The following is a 17,944-nucleotide window of genomic DNA, read 5'->3' on the forward strand; positions in this document are numbered from 1 at the left end:
GGACTTGTCACGGCGAGGATGCCATTGAAGTTGAAAGCGACTCAGAAATGGAGAACATGGAGCATGATGATCCATCCGACGAACCATGCCGTGGCGAAGATCAAGAAGTTCCGCAAGGCAGGGTGGCCGAAATGCTAGATGATGTGCACCTGCGTAAATAGTTAGATGACGCTGACGATGAGTTAGTGTCCCGCAAATTCCAGAAGCTGAGGGAGGACGCAGAGACGCCGTTGTATGAAAATGCAGGGCCGGACAAAAGTGTGCTGGAAGTAACGCTCGAACTTCTCCGAATGAAGGCAAAATATAACATCGTGGACTCGGGATTCACGGATATTTTGAGTTACCATTCTACGGTTCTTCCTGCGGGCAACATGTTTCCTAAGAGCACATACGAAGCGAAGAAGGTTGCATGTCCCCTCGGGTTAGAGGTTGTCAGATACCATGCTTGTCCGTTGGACTGCATCATACACAAGGGTGACTACAAAGACATGCACAACTGTCCAGTATGCAAAACATCCCGATACAGGAAGAAAGACCCCAATCCTGAGGGCCTCCCGGAGGAAGAAGTGACTCGTGGTCCAGCGGCGAAGACGGAATGGTACCTCCCGTGTGGTAGCCGACTGGAGCGTTGGTTTCAAAACGAGAAGGAGGCCAGGTGGTTCATCTTCCACGACGCGACTCAGAAGGATATCGATCCTGATGGGGTGTACCGTAACGACGATGGTGTACTCAGACACCCCGCCGATGCGGCTCAATGGAGGACCCTGGACGAGGAGTTTCCAGACTTCGGCGCAGAGCCCAGGAACATCAGGTTTGGGATGAGTACGGACGGAATCAATCCGTTCGGAAACATGAGCAGCAAACACACCACATGGCCGGTGATCCTGTTCATATACAACCTTCCTCCGTGGCTTATCATGAAGAGGAAGTACATCCACCTATCCATGCTCATACAAGGCCCTAAGCAACCGGGAGCTGATCTGAACGTGTATCTGGAGCTACTGAAAGATGAACTTGCGGAACTTTGGAGTATGGGCCGAAAGGTTTGGGACGCTCACAAGAAGGAGGAGTTCACCCTTCGGGCAGCTCTGCTGACATGTGTGCATGACTACCCTGCGAACAGGAACTCATCTTGCCAACGCACACATGGGTACAAAGCGTGCACAAAGTGCGGGGATGAAACGAACTCACAGAGGCTGCCAGTTTCACAGAAGATTGTGTACATGGGACACTGAAAGTGGTTGCAATGCGATGACCCATGGAGGAAGGACAAGAAGCCCAAGGAAAAGACTGGGCATGAAATCTATGAAATTGTTAGGAACTTGGAAGTTGTTGCCGGGAAAGCAAATCCGCAAGCGAAAGAGAAGGATGGCGATTGACCTGTGTGGAAAAGGAGGTCGGTGTTTTGGGACCTGCCTTACTGGAAATTCTTGCAAAGCCGTCACACCATAGATGTCATGCACGTCGAGAAAAACGTGCGCGACAGCTTGTTGGACTTGCTGAACAATGCAAATAAGACAAAAGATGGGCCAAAGGCACGGAAGGACCTAGAGTTCTTGGGCATAAGGAAGAAGCTGTGGGCGGTAGAGGAAGAGTCACCGGAAGACCACAATGGTGAAGTCACGGTAACGACACGATGTAAACCTGCGTGTTACATCTTGAGCAAAGCCGAGTTACACAGAATGTGCCAGTGTCTCCAGAGCATAAAAGTTCCATCCAACTACTCGTCCAGCATGAAGAGACTCGTTGACATGAAGAGTCACAAGCTTGTTGGCATGAAGTCTCATGACTGCCACGTGATTATCACGCAGTTACTTCCAGTTGCAATAAGAGATGCCATGGTGCCATGGGTCAGAGAGACGGTGATGAAGCTTTGTGACTTCTTTGACACGATCGGGCAAAAATCCATCACGGTGGAACGCTGCCTCCAGCTGAAGGATTCAATGATACAAATTTTGTGTGAATGTGAGATGTTCTTCCCTCCAACATTTTTCGATATTATGGTACATCTGATGGTCCATATCACCGACGAGATAATCCTACTAGGGCCCTCCTTTCTGCACAACATGTATGGGCCCGAACGATACAACGGGGTGCTGAAGCGGTATGTTCGTAATAGAGGGCATCCGTATGGTATTAATAGATAGTGACGGGACTTGGCGAAATTTCGAACCAATCGCCCGCGCGTCTCATAGACCAGCAGCGGCACAGCAACCCTAACGCGGGCGAAGCCCTGCCGCGCCACCGACCCGCGCGCCGCCGTTCCCCTTCTCCTCCCCGACCCGTGCGCCGCCGTTCCCCTCCTTCTTCCCCGACCTGCCGCCGCCGTTCTCCTCTCCTCCCTGATCCGCCATGGTGCGCACATGGGGCACGGGCCGCCGCCGTGTCTTCTCCACGGTGTCGGCCACGGCGGACATGCCGCCCCGCGACGAGCTGACGGAGGAGGCGGCTCCGCCCCGCCACCCCGCCGACTCGGGCCCGCCGGATTTCGTGGACGAGGTCCGAAATCCGGCGGCCAAGCCCCCCCGTGACGACACACCGCCGGCGTCCCCGGCCGCTGGCGATGAGGGAGAGCCTGCCGGCGACGAGGTCAGTGCTAGCTAGGTTTTTTTTTAAGTTTACTGTTAGCAATTACTTGTTAGCAATCATAGGGTTAGGGTTGATGTTAGCTATAAGGTTTAATGTTAGCAACTAGGTTTATTTTGTCTTAGGGTTAGGGTTGATAGTATAATGTCATATAATGAATTAGGATCGGAGTATAATGTCATATAATGAATTAGGATCGGAGTATAATGTCATATAATGTTTTTTTTGTGTGAATGTGAGATTGTTGGACAAATTTGAGACAATAATTAGGATCGGAGTATAATGTCATATAATGAATTAGGATCGGAGTATAATGTCATGTAATGTTTTTTTGTGTGAATATGAGATTGTTGGACAAATTTGAGACAAGAATTAGGATCGGAGTATAATGTCATTAATGAATTCTAGGGTTTACTGTTCTAGGGTTATATATTAATAGAGTAATTTGTGGTCAAAACATTGGTCAAAAGAAAGCTAATACGTCCCATATTGTTGGTCATATTAATAGAGTAATTTGTGGTCAAAGCATTGGTCAAAGGAAAGCTAATACAATTGAATATGCATTTTGTGGCATATGCATGATGTGGGCCCGGCCATCGTGCCGAGGCCGTTGAAATTTAGGGGGCCGGCCATCGCGCCGAGAGGGTATATGTGGGTGGGTCATTTGTATGCAGGTATCATTATCGGGTAGACCAATTCGCTAGCTTTATAACACGGGTCATGCCGAATTTTTCTAGATTTACAGTACGGGTCATGTTGAATTTTTTAATTTTTTAAAGTAATCCATTGTATAGGAAGCTCAGGGTCGCGATGGAGAAAACCCTGAGGATTCACCTCAGGGTTCTTCGACGTCGGGCAGCCCAATAGCCCATAGCCAAGACGACGAGCCTGAACACGGTGGTGGTGATCCTTCGGGCTTCAACGCCGGCTCTGAGGCTACCACGTCGCAGGCTACTTCTAAGAAGCAGAAGAAGGCGCCACGTGGGTCTAACAAGCCGACGAAGGAGAAATTCATCGTCACCGTCACTGACGATGTGGGGAAACCCAAATCACCGAAGAGGGCCGCGTCGTGTTTCGCCAACACTTGCAATGCAATCGTTCGCGAGTTCACGAACATCAACCAAAGATGGACCGAGGTGCCGCGGAGCGTAAAGGAAGATTGTTACGCCAAGGCATGGGAGAGGTTCGAGGTGCCTGATCCCGCGCTCCGTGAAGAAGTATTTGGAGCGATGAAGACCACAATGCATAGGGGACAGAGCAATTGGGGTACCAAGGTCAGAAATTTTTTGAATGAAGATTGGGAGATGGTGATCCATAAGAAATGGCCGAGGATCACAGAGGAGGAATGGGAGGAGTTCAAGGAGAAGGAAAAGGACCCAAACTTCAAAGCAACCCAAGAGTGGTACGCGGCGCTACGTGCCAAGAGGAAGTTTAACGACCGTCTTGGCAGTCGTGGTATCGAGGGAAAGAAGCCGGTTTGGGAGAAGGAGGACCGCGAGCTTGCGGCAAGAGGGATAGTCCCTCCTGTCCCAACAATGCTCCGTCATGACCGGTCCACCACCTTCGTGCGGAGTACCATGACAAAAGAACAATGGCGGGCCTGAAGCCTATCCGCAATGACCAGAAAGTTTTAATCGTAAGGCCTCAACCGCCACTTCTTTTTCAGTTTAGCTTCTAACACACTCACTTATAAATTGGCACCGACTTTGTCTTATTTCAGGACAAGGTCGCCGAGTTTGAGTCGGAAGGCTCCCACGACGAGCTCCGTGCACAGTGGGATTCACCACTAAGCTATGCTCTAGGAAGAAATGAGCACAGGGGCCATATTCGAGCCTTAGGAACTAGGGCGCTTCGCCGCAAAGTCTTTCCTCAAGAGAAAGAAGCCCGGAGCCGTAAAAGAAAGGCCGAGAAGCACGAAGAAATAATAGAGGTGGCGAAAAGGGCGGCGAGGGAGGAGTTTTTCGCTTGCTTGAAAAAAGCAAGGGACTCCGGCTAGACTATGGAGGAGTTCGTTGCTACATATGATGGCAACCGGGGTGTGACACCGAGGCCACCCACTCCGCATGATCATCAGTCGACTGCGAATCCTTCGCCGCCATCGTATAAGAGCAGTGCTGGCTCCGGCACTGAACTCCCGAGTGACCCTGATGGCCCATCTGATGACATCCCGGTAAGCTCCTTACTGGTACCATAGTGTGTGTGTGTGTGTGTATATATATATACTCAATTACGTCATTCTTCACACCATAACACTAACGTACGTATATTAATTTGTTTGTCATGCACAGAAGAGTATTAGGTGTCGGATATTGATGCCATCCACCGGGAATCCGTTAGGCGTGCGTGGTCTGCTGATGCCAAGAATGCCGGTCGTGCACAACACGCCCATGGCCCCGGATCATGTCAGGGTGCAGGTGGACTCCGTGCTCCCGGAATTTGACAAGACGCCGGTCCCTTATCCTCCAGAGGAGGAATCAGTGACTCCAGGGCAATGCCGGGGCACGTACATCCAGTGGCCCAGGAGGTTGGTTGCCCTCGCTACCCAACCTTCTCCCTCTCCGTCGTGTCCCGGAACGTCTCCACCGGCTTCCGCTCGACGACTTCCCTCTCCATCGCCCCTTGGCCCATCCCCCAATAAGCCGGCACGTCCGGATTCACCAACGTCGGGGCAAGGAGGCTTCGATTTCGAACCAGCGCAAGACTGCAGCGATGATGATGCTGCACCGGCTCATGTGACGCCGCCTAATCTGTCGCCGCCCCACCGTAAAGACAGCCAACCCTCACAACCACCATGACCTGCACCCGTGCCACGGAAATCTGTGGCGGGCACGCTGGAGTACGCGTCTGGCAAGCAGGTCTCCCAGACCTTCAAGGAGCAAGAGGAGGCCGAGTTTTTGAAACGTCGGCGCACCAATAAGAGGGGTCCAAAATCAGCAAGAGATCCAGTAACTCGAAGAGTAAAGAGTTGGACTCAACGGGCAAGCAACCCAGCAATCCGCCAATAATCGAAGGGAATTGGGAACACCGGCCAGATATTTTGAATATGAAGCCCCCCCTCTAGCTGGTGATTTAGTCGGCGGAGCCTACTTCGTGGCCAGGGAATTCGAAAAAGTGCTGATGTTCTACCCTGGACAACCGATGGTCAGCCTTAAGGACCTAAGGAACCTGCCGCGAGAGATGCAAGAGCTACATGGCTACTACATGGTAGCATCAGCTAATTCTGCACAACATGGCCAACAGATGAATGTACTAGTGCCAGAGCATTATGGCTTCTACGATGCCGAAACGGGAGACCTGCAGACAAAGGATTTTACCTTCGGCGTGGACTTCCTTGACTTGTTTCACGTCTTCAACCAGAAGTGCTTAGACAACAACATGTTAAGACTCTGGTGTGTATACTTCACAAGGGAGTCCTTCCGCCTGAAAGAACCACACGTTGCCATCGCCGATCCTCTCCTGTTCAGCAAAGCAACCATCGGTATAGAAGAATGGAAACGGGGTTCGAGAGAGAAGGCAACTTCATACCTGGCTAAGTTCTTCGCAATGCACAAGCAACGCCGTTATGTTCTTACACTCTACCATTTAGAGTAAGTTGTTCTCACGACCTTTGCTTTATTTCTCGTTCCACTAAGTTGTTCTCTTTTCGGTTATAAATATGTGTTCTTTTTGTAAACAACGAACATTGGGTGGTGGTGGTCTTCTCTTTTGAAGAAGCGTCGGTGACGTATCTTGATCCACTCCGACGGAAGAAAGGCTATGAGCCGCGCGAATTCAAAGCCGTCGGAACACTCTTCGAAGAGGCGTGGATAAAGGCGGTGAATGACTACGAGGTGCCAAGCTACGGCAGGAAGAAAATGACCTACCACAGAAACTTCGCATGCATACAACAGCCGCAAGGGACGGTCTTCTGTGGATACTACTGCGCATACATCATCCGCAATTGGGTCACCTCTTTCAAGCCCAAGACGAAGACGACCTACCAGCAGATGGCGGATTACTTCAAGACAGAATCAGAATATGGACACAACCCAGTTGTTCTTGTGTTCGATATTCAGAGGGAGCTAGCCACCATTCTCAACAAAGAGGTCCTGAAGGAAAACGGTGATTTTTATGCAGGCGGGGTTGTGCCGATGTATTGAAACTTGATGTATAATGTTAAATATTGAATATCTATCATGGATGTAATAAGTTTTCGTCTTATTTTTGTAATAAGTTTTATGAAGGGATGATGTTATCTTCATGGATGCATGATTTTCTCATATATATTGCTGTTATCTATTGCTGTGCTGTGATATATTGCTGTTACAGGATGTTCTAATATAAAAAAAAATTAAAAAACCGAAAAGAACAGTGGCGGTTCATGTTCACCGCCGCTGGGAGAGTACCAGTGGCGGTGACAGAGAACCGCCACTGGTGCTACGATAGCATACCAGTGGCAGTGAGGCATAACGGCCACTGGTATACCACCAGTGGCGGTGCTTACCAACCGCCACTGGTACATTACAGTGGCGGTGCTTTCCACGGCCACCGGTGCACTTTCCGAGCTCCCCTACGGATTACCAGCAGCGGTTGTGCAAACAGCCACAGGTGTTGGCTAGCACCGGTGGCGGGTATCATCACCGCCACCGGTGCTCGTTAGCACCAGTGGCGTAGGCTTAGTGGCGGTCCGGGTTACCGCCACCGGTGTGTAATCCGGACCGCCGCTGCTAACCTTTTCCGGAGCAGTGCTTGTGCTGAATGTCACTTTTCCTCCCGGCAAGTTACCTTATATTTATAACGCTTTGGTAGTCCAGAGTAGAGACACTGCCGATAAGCAAATTAATGTGACTTGTGAGGTACAACAATTATTAGGATGAAATAATCTGAGTTAGAGCTGTAGCTATGAGTGCTACAGACGGGTTGATGAGAGGAATGGAAATGATTGACACAGGAGCTCGTCTCGGTGTTCCGGTCGGCGGAGCTACTCTCGGGCGAATTTTCAACGTTCTTGGGGAGCCGGTTGACAATTTGGGTCCTGTAGTAGTGCAACGTTCCCTATTCATAGATCTGCAACGCGAGTATTTTACAGATTCACGTCATTCTTACCCGCCCTCCCAAGGTGCTTTCGGATATTTCAGTTTTTCAACCAATTCTCGACTATTTTTTCTTTGGCTAACCAACATTTTTTTTTTGCACTTCTGTGTGTACTCTTTCACAACAAAGTTCACTACAACTGCAAACTGAGACTCATTATGCCAAACATAAAAAGGTTGTCAAAAGTTAATCCCCACGTTTATTTTGTATTTCGTCGACGTTTGTGTTCCTTCTAGGGCGTCACGTGTTAATTTAGTTGCTAATTGAGATATAGTAAAATTCCAATTGAACTAAACTTCAAACCAACTTAACAAATGTTGTATTTATTTTTCTCAAACAAAAAATTGTCTCATAGATCATCACCATTACAGAATACCTTGGAGCACACATGGGAAATGTCAAGTACACTCATGAAATTGTAATCAATCCACATTAACGAATAAGAAAGGAAATCAACACACACGCGCACGTACACACACATACATTTATTTGCAACACATCGATGAAAAACGTGCATACAGTTAAATCCAATACATACATGCAATATTAACGCACATTAACCAGTACAGTTGACTGGCTGCTGCTGCACGGCCGGCAGCCCTTTCTGCTCAGGGAACAGGACGCGAGGGCAGGAGACCTTGATATCATACTGCCTGGTGGGGATCTTCCAGACCCTGAACTTAACCAGCGCCGTGATCACCACGGTGAACCCGCCGCTGCTGGCCCGGTCGCCGGCGAAGTCCTGGGACCCCACGAGGAGCACCGCCGCGTTGATGTTCGCCGCCGCCTCCGAAAGGTACTTCTCGGGGTTCGGCTTCGCGGTGAGCTGGGCGTGGATGGTGTCCCTCCCGTTGGCGCTCGAGCTGTTCTTCAGGTCCACGAACACGCTCTGGTACCGCACCGCCATCGCGCGCCGTTTGCTGTCGTTGGCGGCAGTGATGGTCAGGTTCAGGTTCTGGCTGGCGCTGTCGCCGGTGCCGTTGGTGGTGCTGGATGAGTGGACGACGGTGAAGGTGATGTGCCCTGGGCTGAGGGCGACGGAGAGGACGGTGGTGATGGCCGTGACGGCTAAGGCCGCGCCCAGAGCCGCCAGGATGTACTTCCTGGTTGTCCAAAATTTGCTCTCTTCGGCGGCTTTGGCCTTAGGCGCCATGGTAGCAGTAGTGCTAGCCGCCGGCATGGTGCCTAGCTTGTTCGTAGAATACAAGTACGCGTCTGGCCGGACAGATTTGGCATAATGCCAAGCCATATCGCGTGCCTTGTAGCTGCTGCTGCATCCATGCAAGAATTTCGAATAAAGTTTAGCACGTTGCTGGTTAATTTGGAATAAACTTTCTCTTTCTGATCTGTCCCTTTCTCTCTTCCTCGCCGCCGGGGCAGATGCTCTTTTAAGCGGAGCATCATCCAAAACGTGAGGATTATTCCTGCAGGGCCGTGACTGAGTACACACTGTAAATAAAAGGCCGTCGAGCTGTGGGGGGCAGGCCAGCTGGCCTGCTTTACGGGGGGGTTGGGGGGGGGGGGGGGCGCGATGTAGTCATTTTTTTTTATTTTTCTTCCTCGCATAACCTTTTTTTCGTTGCGCGGCCTCGATCCCGATCCAAGCTCACCTCGAAGACTTTATCGGTGCCATCTCTGGCTCAGCATTTCCAGGCTCTGCTAGATCAAGCATCACTCTAAGAGCTCCGACGACTGGTGACCTTCTATGTAGTTTTGTGAGGTCTCCTCAATTCCTTATCTAGCTAAAACGCCATCACTGGTGGCTCGATATATCTCGTGCTCCTAATTAACCATCACGGCGATGTCTCGGCAATTGTCAGCGCCTCACACCGGTCCTGCATCGGTAGCTTTGTGCCTTGTGACCTGAACAAATCTGGTGAGGTTTCAAGTTGAAGAATTAATGGGCGACGTTGACAGTGATGAGTGTAAAAAAAATATTTAACTGCCCAAATAGAAATCACGGTAAATAAATGTATCTCATCAGCCGATTAGGCCCAAAAAGCACATAATACTTTTGAGTGACTACTGGCTATCAACATTTTTAGGGTTGTAAGTAGTCAAATCTTCATGCATGTGGCTTCTCTTAATTATATGATAAGAATAGCAGGGTGGATATCTGTTGGATAGAATCTAAGGCTCAGTTTGTGGTCGCTGAAGTGTGATGCGATGAATTTATTTAATAATTTGTTGTGGAAGAATACACACACTAAACACTAAAGCAGGAAAAAGTTGGTCAGTGAAACAGAAAAATAGGCAAAATTTGGTCAAAAAGCAAGTTATCATAATCCACTCAAGACCAAACTTGACCTAAGTTTGTTTAGAATTTGAGTACTCTATTACCCCAAAAGCGTTCAGTACATATCCTAGACACTCCATAAGGGTCGGTCTACGTTCTCTGGCCCTTCCTTTATATAGTTGTTTCCATTTGAAATGAAATTGAAAATATTAATTAGATACTACTAGACCAATCACCACTTATAATCTCATTAAAATTTGAACAACATATCCTTAGTGTTGACAGGAGGAAAAGGAAGAAAGCATGGTGGGCTGTTGGATTTAGATCGAATGGTCGGCTCCGTCGAAAATTGGGTGGCACGCTACACAAATTCAGTCGAGTACTATATATATGCTTAGGTAAACAAATATACACACATACGCAAACAGAAGCTTATATAGCCAGCTAGAGCGCCCATACAGGCAAAATTAATATATATGGCGGCCGGAGACGACGATGTCGACGCCACGGAGAAATCGACGTTCCGGTGCCTGGACGCGGCGCGCTGGGTGGTTGCGGCGGCGGTGATGGTGGTCATCGTGGCCGTCACGGCGTACGCCTTCAAGGTGGTCTTCCGCCCCGGCACGCTCTCCCTCTCGATCGTCGGAGGCTCCGTTGCCGTGGAGCGAATCCACGGCAGCAACAGCAGCAGCAGCAGCAACGCCAGCAGCAGCAGCCAAAACTTGACCTTCACCTACAGCCTCCACGCCATGAACCCGAGCGGCCGCATCCGGATCTACTACACAAACATCCGCGCCAAGCTCAAGGCCATAAACTCCACTAAAGACGACAACTCTTTCCTCTTTCTCCGTTTGCCGGACGTGGCCTTGGCGCCGCAGTCGGCGGTGGACACCTTCCTGAAGATGACGACGGCCGCCAAGGCCCCGTTCCAGGAGGAGTACTTCAGGGAGCTGAGAAACGGCACCAGCATCGGCAAAGCCTGGATCGAGCTCAACGGCACCCTCGTCGTCGAGAACTTCTCCGGCCACAACATGACCCCCGTCACGAGCACCCTATACTACTGCTGGCCCATTGTCGTCCTCGGCGGCGATGAGGACGACGACAGCGGCGGCACTGCGGGTTCTGTAAGCAACGCACCCTGCACGGACAAACCTCCAACGACCGTGCCGCCGGCCAGTTGATGGCTTTGGGTGATTAGTTAAGAACTTCTGTTTCGTTTATATATATATATATATATATATATATATATATATATATATATATATATAAGCGCTTGTCCGTCCAATATTTCTCGATCTATGCAGTAACCGTGTATTATTGTTGCAAAAGACTATCTAATTATTTTATTTTTGTGACATAAGATCAATATAACATAGGAATTAATGGTAAAATTAAAAATGAATCTCGAATATATACATTAGCATCCTATATTTTGGACAGAGTGAGTACTTACAGCACCCTGCAATTTTACCATTAATTCCTATGTTAATTTCTCTTTTATAAAAGAGTCAAAACACTGTAGTGCTCTTAATTTTACCATTAATTCCTATGTTAATATAGGATACAGCAATTAATTTTACCATTAATTCCTATGTTAATACAGAGTGTTTTGACTCTTTTATAAGGCTCTTACAGCACCCTGCAATTTCAGGTGACCGAAAGCGCGGAGGAGAAAAGACCTTAGACCACCATTTTAATTATCAAAACCACCACGAGGAAAACCTCTATATGGAGTGGGTGGACATGATGTCATCTACAAAGCTAGATGAGCCGTGAGCCAAACATGTTCTCTTGACATTTTTGTCAAGAAATAACCAAATATTCAATATTTTGTAACAAATTTTGTAGTTTGTCGTGCCATACCGTTCCTACTCCCACAAGAAAAACTCACATTTTCTAGAGACTCTGGAGCAAAGTTACCTGGGGAAAAAAATCTGGTAATTAAATACACTCTTAGAGTGCTCCCGCACAGAGAAAATAACAAAGTAGAGACAGCCGCGCGATAGGAACCACCATGTTCTCGCAGGTGGTTAATTACTTTGCAGTTCATGTACTATGCTTGTAGAGTTTCTCTGCATTTTTTTCTCCTTTGGAGAAGTGCATGCAGTACCTAGGAATTGTGTACTAGTGGTAGTGGAATCTAGACGAAAATTATAACTGGAAATTGCATGCAGTATGTAGGATGTTTTTGAAAAGGTCCAGTCTAAACCAAAAAAAGTGCACTACAAACCAGTGGAGATGGGTAGTAGAAATCAATAGAAAAGTGAAGGAGGAACCAAGTGAAAAAAAAATGTAATAGCTAGTAACCAATGCAATTAAATTAATTGTGCACTTGTGGCTAGAAATCAGTGCAAATTAAGATGCAGTAAAGAAAATTCAGATGATAAACTAGTGGAAGAATGCAGTTGAGAAAGATACCATGCATCGATAGAAACCGTACGTTAACACCTTACTCAGGATAAAACGTTTAGCCCTTGGCATTTCGAGGTTTTTTAAGACCTGATCTGGATTCACCCTTAATCACGAAAAGCATCTATAATTAAATAAACTCCTTTAAAACGCAAAAGGATCGAGCTTTCTTAACTCTTAAGAAAGACTGCGTCGATCTGCCCCTTGAACACCAGGATGGACGATCCGTACGCGAGGTATATATGCATGCAGGCCTACCAAAGCAAAGAAATGGTGCTGAAAGCCCAGATCAGAGCACTGCATGTGCCTGCTTTGGCACTGGATCGGGCTTAGATGCTTGCAGCTGGGCCAGCTGCAAAAGAGCAAAGCAAAGCATATATATAAGGTGTGGATAAAACATAAGGCTATAGCTAGTCGGCACGTACAACTATTATTTTTGCTCGTCACAATTATTTAAGTATTATACCTGTCACAATTTTTATTTTTGTTATTTTTTTGACGGCATTGATATTCGTGTCGGTAGTACTATTGTCGCCACAAATATGATTTTTTGACGGTATTTATGATGCCCGACGCGAAAATAAATCAACGTCACTAAATTCTGAGATCCTGTCAGTGTACGCAAAGTAACGAAGATGCCAAGCAAGTCGGACTCAACGCACCAGGTACCAGCTCAGATCTCATGCATAATCATGTCAAGCAAAAGGTGGCCATGCAGCCATGCAGCTACGTGCGTACGTACGTACAACCACAGTGTGTTCTTTTTTTTATTTTTAACTTCCTCCGTCCCAAAATAAATAATGTGAAATTGTATAAGAATCTATACAAATAGACGTCACTTATTTTGGTACGAAATGAGTATATAACTTATATGTGTCATTTTGTTTATTCGTGCTGTTGGCCACCACGATCGTCCGATGGATGCTAGCTCTCTCCTCTGCACTGGCAACTAATTCACACACGCAAAGAGGACAGAGACAGACGCGCGTATATATACGACCCCCACTGCAGTGTAAAGGAAAAATTCTGCAAAAGAATTGAAGGAAAGCCGGGTAGTGCGGCTAGCCGGGAATATGATTCGAGATATATATGTGTGACCAGCCGCGGCTTTTGGTCCACCAGCTGCAGCAAAAGTAACACTATTCGTATATAGTAGCTTTGCATGGGTTGCTTGATGTAAAAAACAAAAGGTAGTGCAATTAAAAGAAGAACAAAGGGCGCCAGCTGGGAAGATTGCCAGCTGATCTTGGAGAGATCCAAGATTAAGATCGCATAACATGTGGCCGGTCGGCGCACTATATATCAAAGTCACAATGCCCAGTCTTCTAAAAAAAAGAAAGTAATAAAGGCGGGGAAACGATACTGGCAATATCATGCAACATGTGCTCTTTTCCGTGCAATTTTAGGGAGCGTGTATGTGTTTTAAGGTCTTAATTAGGGCAATAATATGTAGCTTGCGTGCCACTAAAATTATATTAGTATTTGATTTGTTTTTTCAAAAGTTTTTATGCAGCATATACCATATATTTATGGGTATCGTTATTTCTCAGTCGCCTGATTTTAGTAAATGGCCTTTAATCTCAGTTGACGTATATCACGCCAGTTGGATTAAGATCTGAGGGTCATCTCCACACTCATCTCCCACGAGGATTAAGATCCGACGGTCAAGCACGTCGATTGATTTCTAACTGAAAATCAGACGACTTCTCGATAGCTGGTCTAATTGATAATCCAAGGTGCACTCATATATTAGCACGAATTTGTCTTTTTTGTTTCTCAAGTTTATTTGAGAATTGTTAGCACATGGTATAGATGTACTTGTTGTTCAATGTTTTTTTTTCTTTTGCAAAGTGATGGATAGAGAGAGAAGGGAAAGGACCACATGTTAATAAGATTAAAAAATAAAAAAGAGAGCGCGCGGGAGCAATAATAAGGCCATGTATAACGGGGGTACGGTCACTGGTCTCAGCTTTCTCTTTACATGCACCACATGTGATGTCAGCTTGTCTATTTGCTGACGTAGATCTCTTTGCGTGGATGTAAATCGGATGACTTTATACGATAATCTAGCTTTTGTGAAAAGACGTACGTTTTTGTCCATCGTATATGATATCTCTTGGTCGCACATAAAGTTTAATCACCACGAAAAAATTGGCTGGACATAACAAATTGTTAACATGTTTTTAACCCTAGATGATATGGAGGGGTTAAGTGATCAAAAGATTGTCTTCTCAACCAGTGTACATACATGCAGGCATGCCCTAATTAAGTAATTGTTCATCTAGCTAGGTGTAAGTTTATTTTTAGGGTTAATTACCTTGGAGGAGGACCTTTTTAGGGTTAATTACCTTGGTCGTCCATCTATATAACAAGACTTGGCCGCGTGCAGTGTACGAAGCATCCAGCCATACACGCAAGTCACTATAGCTAAGCAGCAATATGGCTCCCCTTGTGCCTTTAGTTCTGCTGCTTCTCTTCTCTCACTCCTCTACTGCTACATCTTCATCTGTCGACATTGGCCATGCAGCAGAAGCAGAGCTCAGCAACCACCACGTAGTCGTGGCAGCTAGTTCGCTCGAGCTTGCAAATGCAAGCCCCGTCTGCCAAGGCCACAGGGGTGCGTACTGTACCACCAGCCCGTATTAATTTATTTACATCTTTCTAATTAAATCTTAATTAGATATGTTCTAGTTTTGTGCTAAAATTTGATCAAGTTTATACAGTAGAAAATTGTACTAAAACCTACAACAACGTCAACTTAATCTTACTAAATCACCACGATATATATTTTATAGTAATAATTATTTCGTATATATATATATATATTGCAAATAATATTCATGTACATTTTCTATAAATTGTACTGAAACCTACAATTAATGTACATTTTAATGCAGTGAGTCCATCAAGCAGCGGCGGCAGCTGGGCGCCGCTGAGCCATCTCCACAGCCCGTGCTCCCCGGCTGCAGGCGGCCGGGACAGTGCGCCGCCGCCGAAAACCTTATCCGCCACGCTCCAGTGGGACGAGCACCGCGCGGGGCACATCCAGAGGAAGCTCTCGGGCAACGCCGCCCCCATGGACGACGCCGGGGAAGAAACCCCCCAGTCCACCCAGGTCACCAGCAGCCCCGCCGCGAACGTCAACGTCGGCAAGTCTTCCACCGACAGCGCCTTCGAGCAAGGCATCGTTCCGGCGGCGACCGGCCCCGGCGGACAGAAGAAGCTCCCAGGAGTGGCCCAATCCATGGTGGTCGACACGGCGAGCGACGTGCCATGGGTGCAGTGCGCGCCATGCCCGCAGCCCCAATGCTACGCCCAATCGGACGTCCTCTACGACCCAACCAAGTCCATCTTGTCCGCGCCTTTCCCTTGCAGCTCGCCACAGTGCAGGAGCCTCGGCCGCTACGCTAATGGCTGCACGGGCGCCGGGAACACGGGGACTTGCCAGTACAGGGTCTTGTACCCCGACGGCTCCGGCACTTCCGGCACCTATGTCTCTGACTTGCTCACGCTGAATGCCGACCCCAAGGGCGCCGTGAGCAAGTTCCAGTTTGGGTGTAGCCACGCGTTGTTGCGGCCGGGGAGCTTCAACAACAAGACCGCCGGGTTCATGGCGCTCGGCCGCGGCGCGCAGTCGCTGTCGTCGCAGACCAAGGGGACTTTCAGCAAGGGGAATGTCTTCTCCTACTGCCTTCCTCCCACTGGCAGCCACAAAGGGTTCCTCTCCCTCGGCGTGCCCCAGCACGCCGCCTCCAGGTCACTTACTAGTTACTACTTCCCTATTTCCATATCAAAATTGCTCACATTTTGGTTAGATTTTACTCAATCTGAAGTGAAAATTTGATTAAATTCCAGGTATGCCGTGACGCCGATGCTGAAGAGCAAGATGGCGCCGATGATCTACATGGTGCGGCTGATCGGCATCGACGTGGCCGGGCAGCGGCTGCCGGTGCCGCCGGCGGTCTTCGCGGCGAACGCGGCCATGGACTCACGCACCATCATCACCCGCCTCCCGCCCACGGCCTACATGGCGCTGCGGGCCGCGTTCAGGGCCCAGATGAGGGCGTACCGGGCCGTGGCGCCCAAGGGCCAGCTCGACACCTGCTACGACTTCACCGGCGTGCCCATGGTCAGGCTGCCCAAGGTCACGCTGGTGTTCGACCGCAACGCCGCCGTGGAGCTCGACCCGTCCGGGGTCATGCTCGACAGCTGCCTTGCTTTCGCCCCCAATGCCAACGACTTCATGCCAGGGATCATCGGCAACGTCCAGCAGCAGACGCTCGAGGTGCTCTACAACGTCGACGGCGCCTCCGTGGGGTTCCGCCGCGCCGCGTGCTGATGAGCCTGTTTGCGAGATTGTTCGGCCCGTGGGCCGGCCTGCCTACCAGTCTACTATTGCTCCGGCCCACCTGGGGGTTATATATAGAGTATAATATATTCATGACCCGCTAATAAGCCCATTTGATTTAGAATATAATTTTGTGTGCTATACTATATCTTAAGCTTATGGTGTGAAAGTGAAGCTTAGGAGTTACTCGAGATATATATATATGTATATATATATACATATATATACATATATATATATCAGGCATGTTTGATCCATGGTACAATAATATATAATATTATATTTGCAAAATCAACGTGCATACTTTTCATTGTTGTCAACGTGGGCCATACATGTCGGAAATCCCGTCAAGTTCGCTGACCCGTGTGTTTTGGCCTTGGTGTTACATTTTGTCGGAATGTTTGTGGCGTAGCGGACAAATTAGCGACAAGTGTGGTTCTGTGAGACAAGTGGCTAGGAAAATGTGGTTTTCTGAAATTTACTCATAGAATACTCATATCAACAAGGTATAACTACTTTTCCGGAAGCCCCATCAGAAAGGAACTCAAAGTAAGCATGCTTGGCTGGTGACCGATTGGGAAGTTTCTCCCGAAAACGCATGAGTGAGCACAAAAATGCACTGGAAAGACATGTGTTGGTCTGTTGGGGACAGCTTTGAAGCCTAGAGAGCTGTCAAGAGTGACGCTGGGGCGTCAGCATCCATCATTGCTTGCACCCCTGCCCGCTCATTTTGCGGCTGGTGAGGTAGCCTTAGTGTTTTTCTTATCTTTACTACTACTTAATTTGGAGTTCCATACGTACGTCCATGCGTCGAACTGTCCGTCAATTTCATTGAAATTACACCGATTGCCACCGCACGCGCAATTCGCGGAATACCCTTCCTCACCCGAAACGATTGCATACTCACCTGCACGATTGATCGCTCACCACCACCCCCAACGAAATCGCCGCCTCCCAGCCCCTTCTGGCCGCCTCCCATCCACTCGCGGCGCGCCTCCGCCATCCCTTCCTCCGCCGCCTAGATCTGTTGTGGTCCCGCCGGATGACGCCGCCGCCCCTTCCAAATCCGGCGCAGGCGGAGTGGGCTTGCGTCGCCAACCTCCCATGTAAGATCCTAGCTACCAACGATCTAAGCATGAACTAGAACAGGGAATATTGTGCGGTAGCTGTTCCTCCCATCCACCCTCACAGCTATTCGTCCGTCCCGTCATTAGTTCAAAGCCAAGTTACAAGAGAGACGCAACCCTAGCTAAATAGGAATCTGGTTACAGGGTACTCAGACCCAATCTTGG

General features: G+C 48.3%; 2 protein-coding genes across 3 annotated transcripts; both read left to right on the top strand.

The window, feature by feature from the left end:
• The first annotated feature begins 10,289 nt into the window (after positions 1 to 10,289).
• On the top strand, positions 10,290 to 12,059 carry LOC100841492. Of its 2 annotated transcripts, none has more exons than XM_010229784.3 (2): positions 10,290 to 11,019; positions 11,547 to 12,059. In XM_010229784.3, exons 1-2 carry the CDS (start codon positions 10,372 to 10,374, stop codon positions 11,577 to 11,579), a joined length of 681 nt encoding a protein of 226 aa, XP_010228086.1. In that variant the 5' UTR covers positions 10,290 to 10,371; the 3' UTR covers positions 11,580 to 12,059. The 2 variants fall into 2 exon arrangements, with proteins under 2 accessions (XP_010228086.1, XP_024313558.1); XM_024457790.1 differs by having other exon boundaries at positions 10,291 to 11,092.
• A 2,617-nt stretch (positions 12,060 to 14,676) lies between these two features.
• LOC100841797 (aspartyl protease family protein At5g10770) lies at positions 14,677 to 16,821 on the top strand. The gene is made up of 3 exons (XM_003561123.4): positions 14,677 to 14,921; positions 15,202 to 16,060; positions 16,160 to 16,821. The coding sequence occupies exons 1-3, from the start codon at positions 14,744 to 14,746 to the stop codon at positions 16,641 to 16,643; spliced, it is 1,521 nt and encodes a 506-aa protein (XP_003561171.1). The 5' UTR covers positions 14,677 to 14,743; the 3' UTR covers positions 16,644 to 16,821.
• Positions 16,822 to 17,944: the final 1,123 nt, after the last annotated feature.

Source organism: Brachypodium distachyon, chromosome 1, assembly GCF_000005505.3.
Source record: "Brachypodium distachyon strain Bd21 chromosome 1, Brachypodium_distachyon_v3.0, whole genome shotgun sequence".
NCBI lineage: Eukaryota > Viridiplantae > Streptophyta > Magnoliopsida > Poales > Poaceae > Brachypodium > Brachypodium distachyon.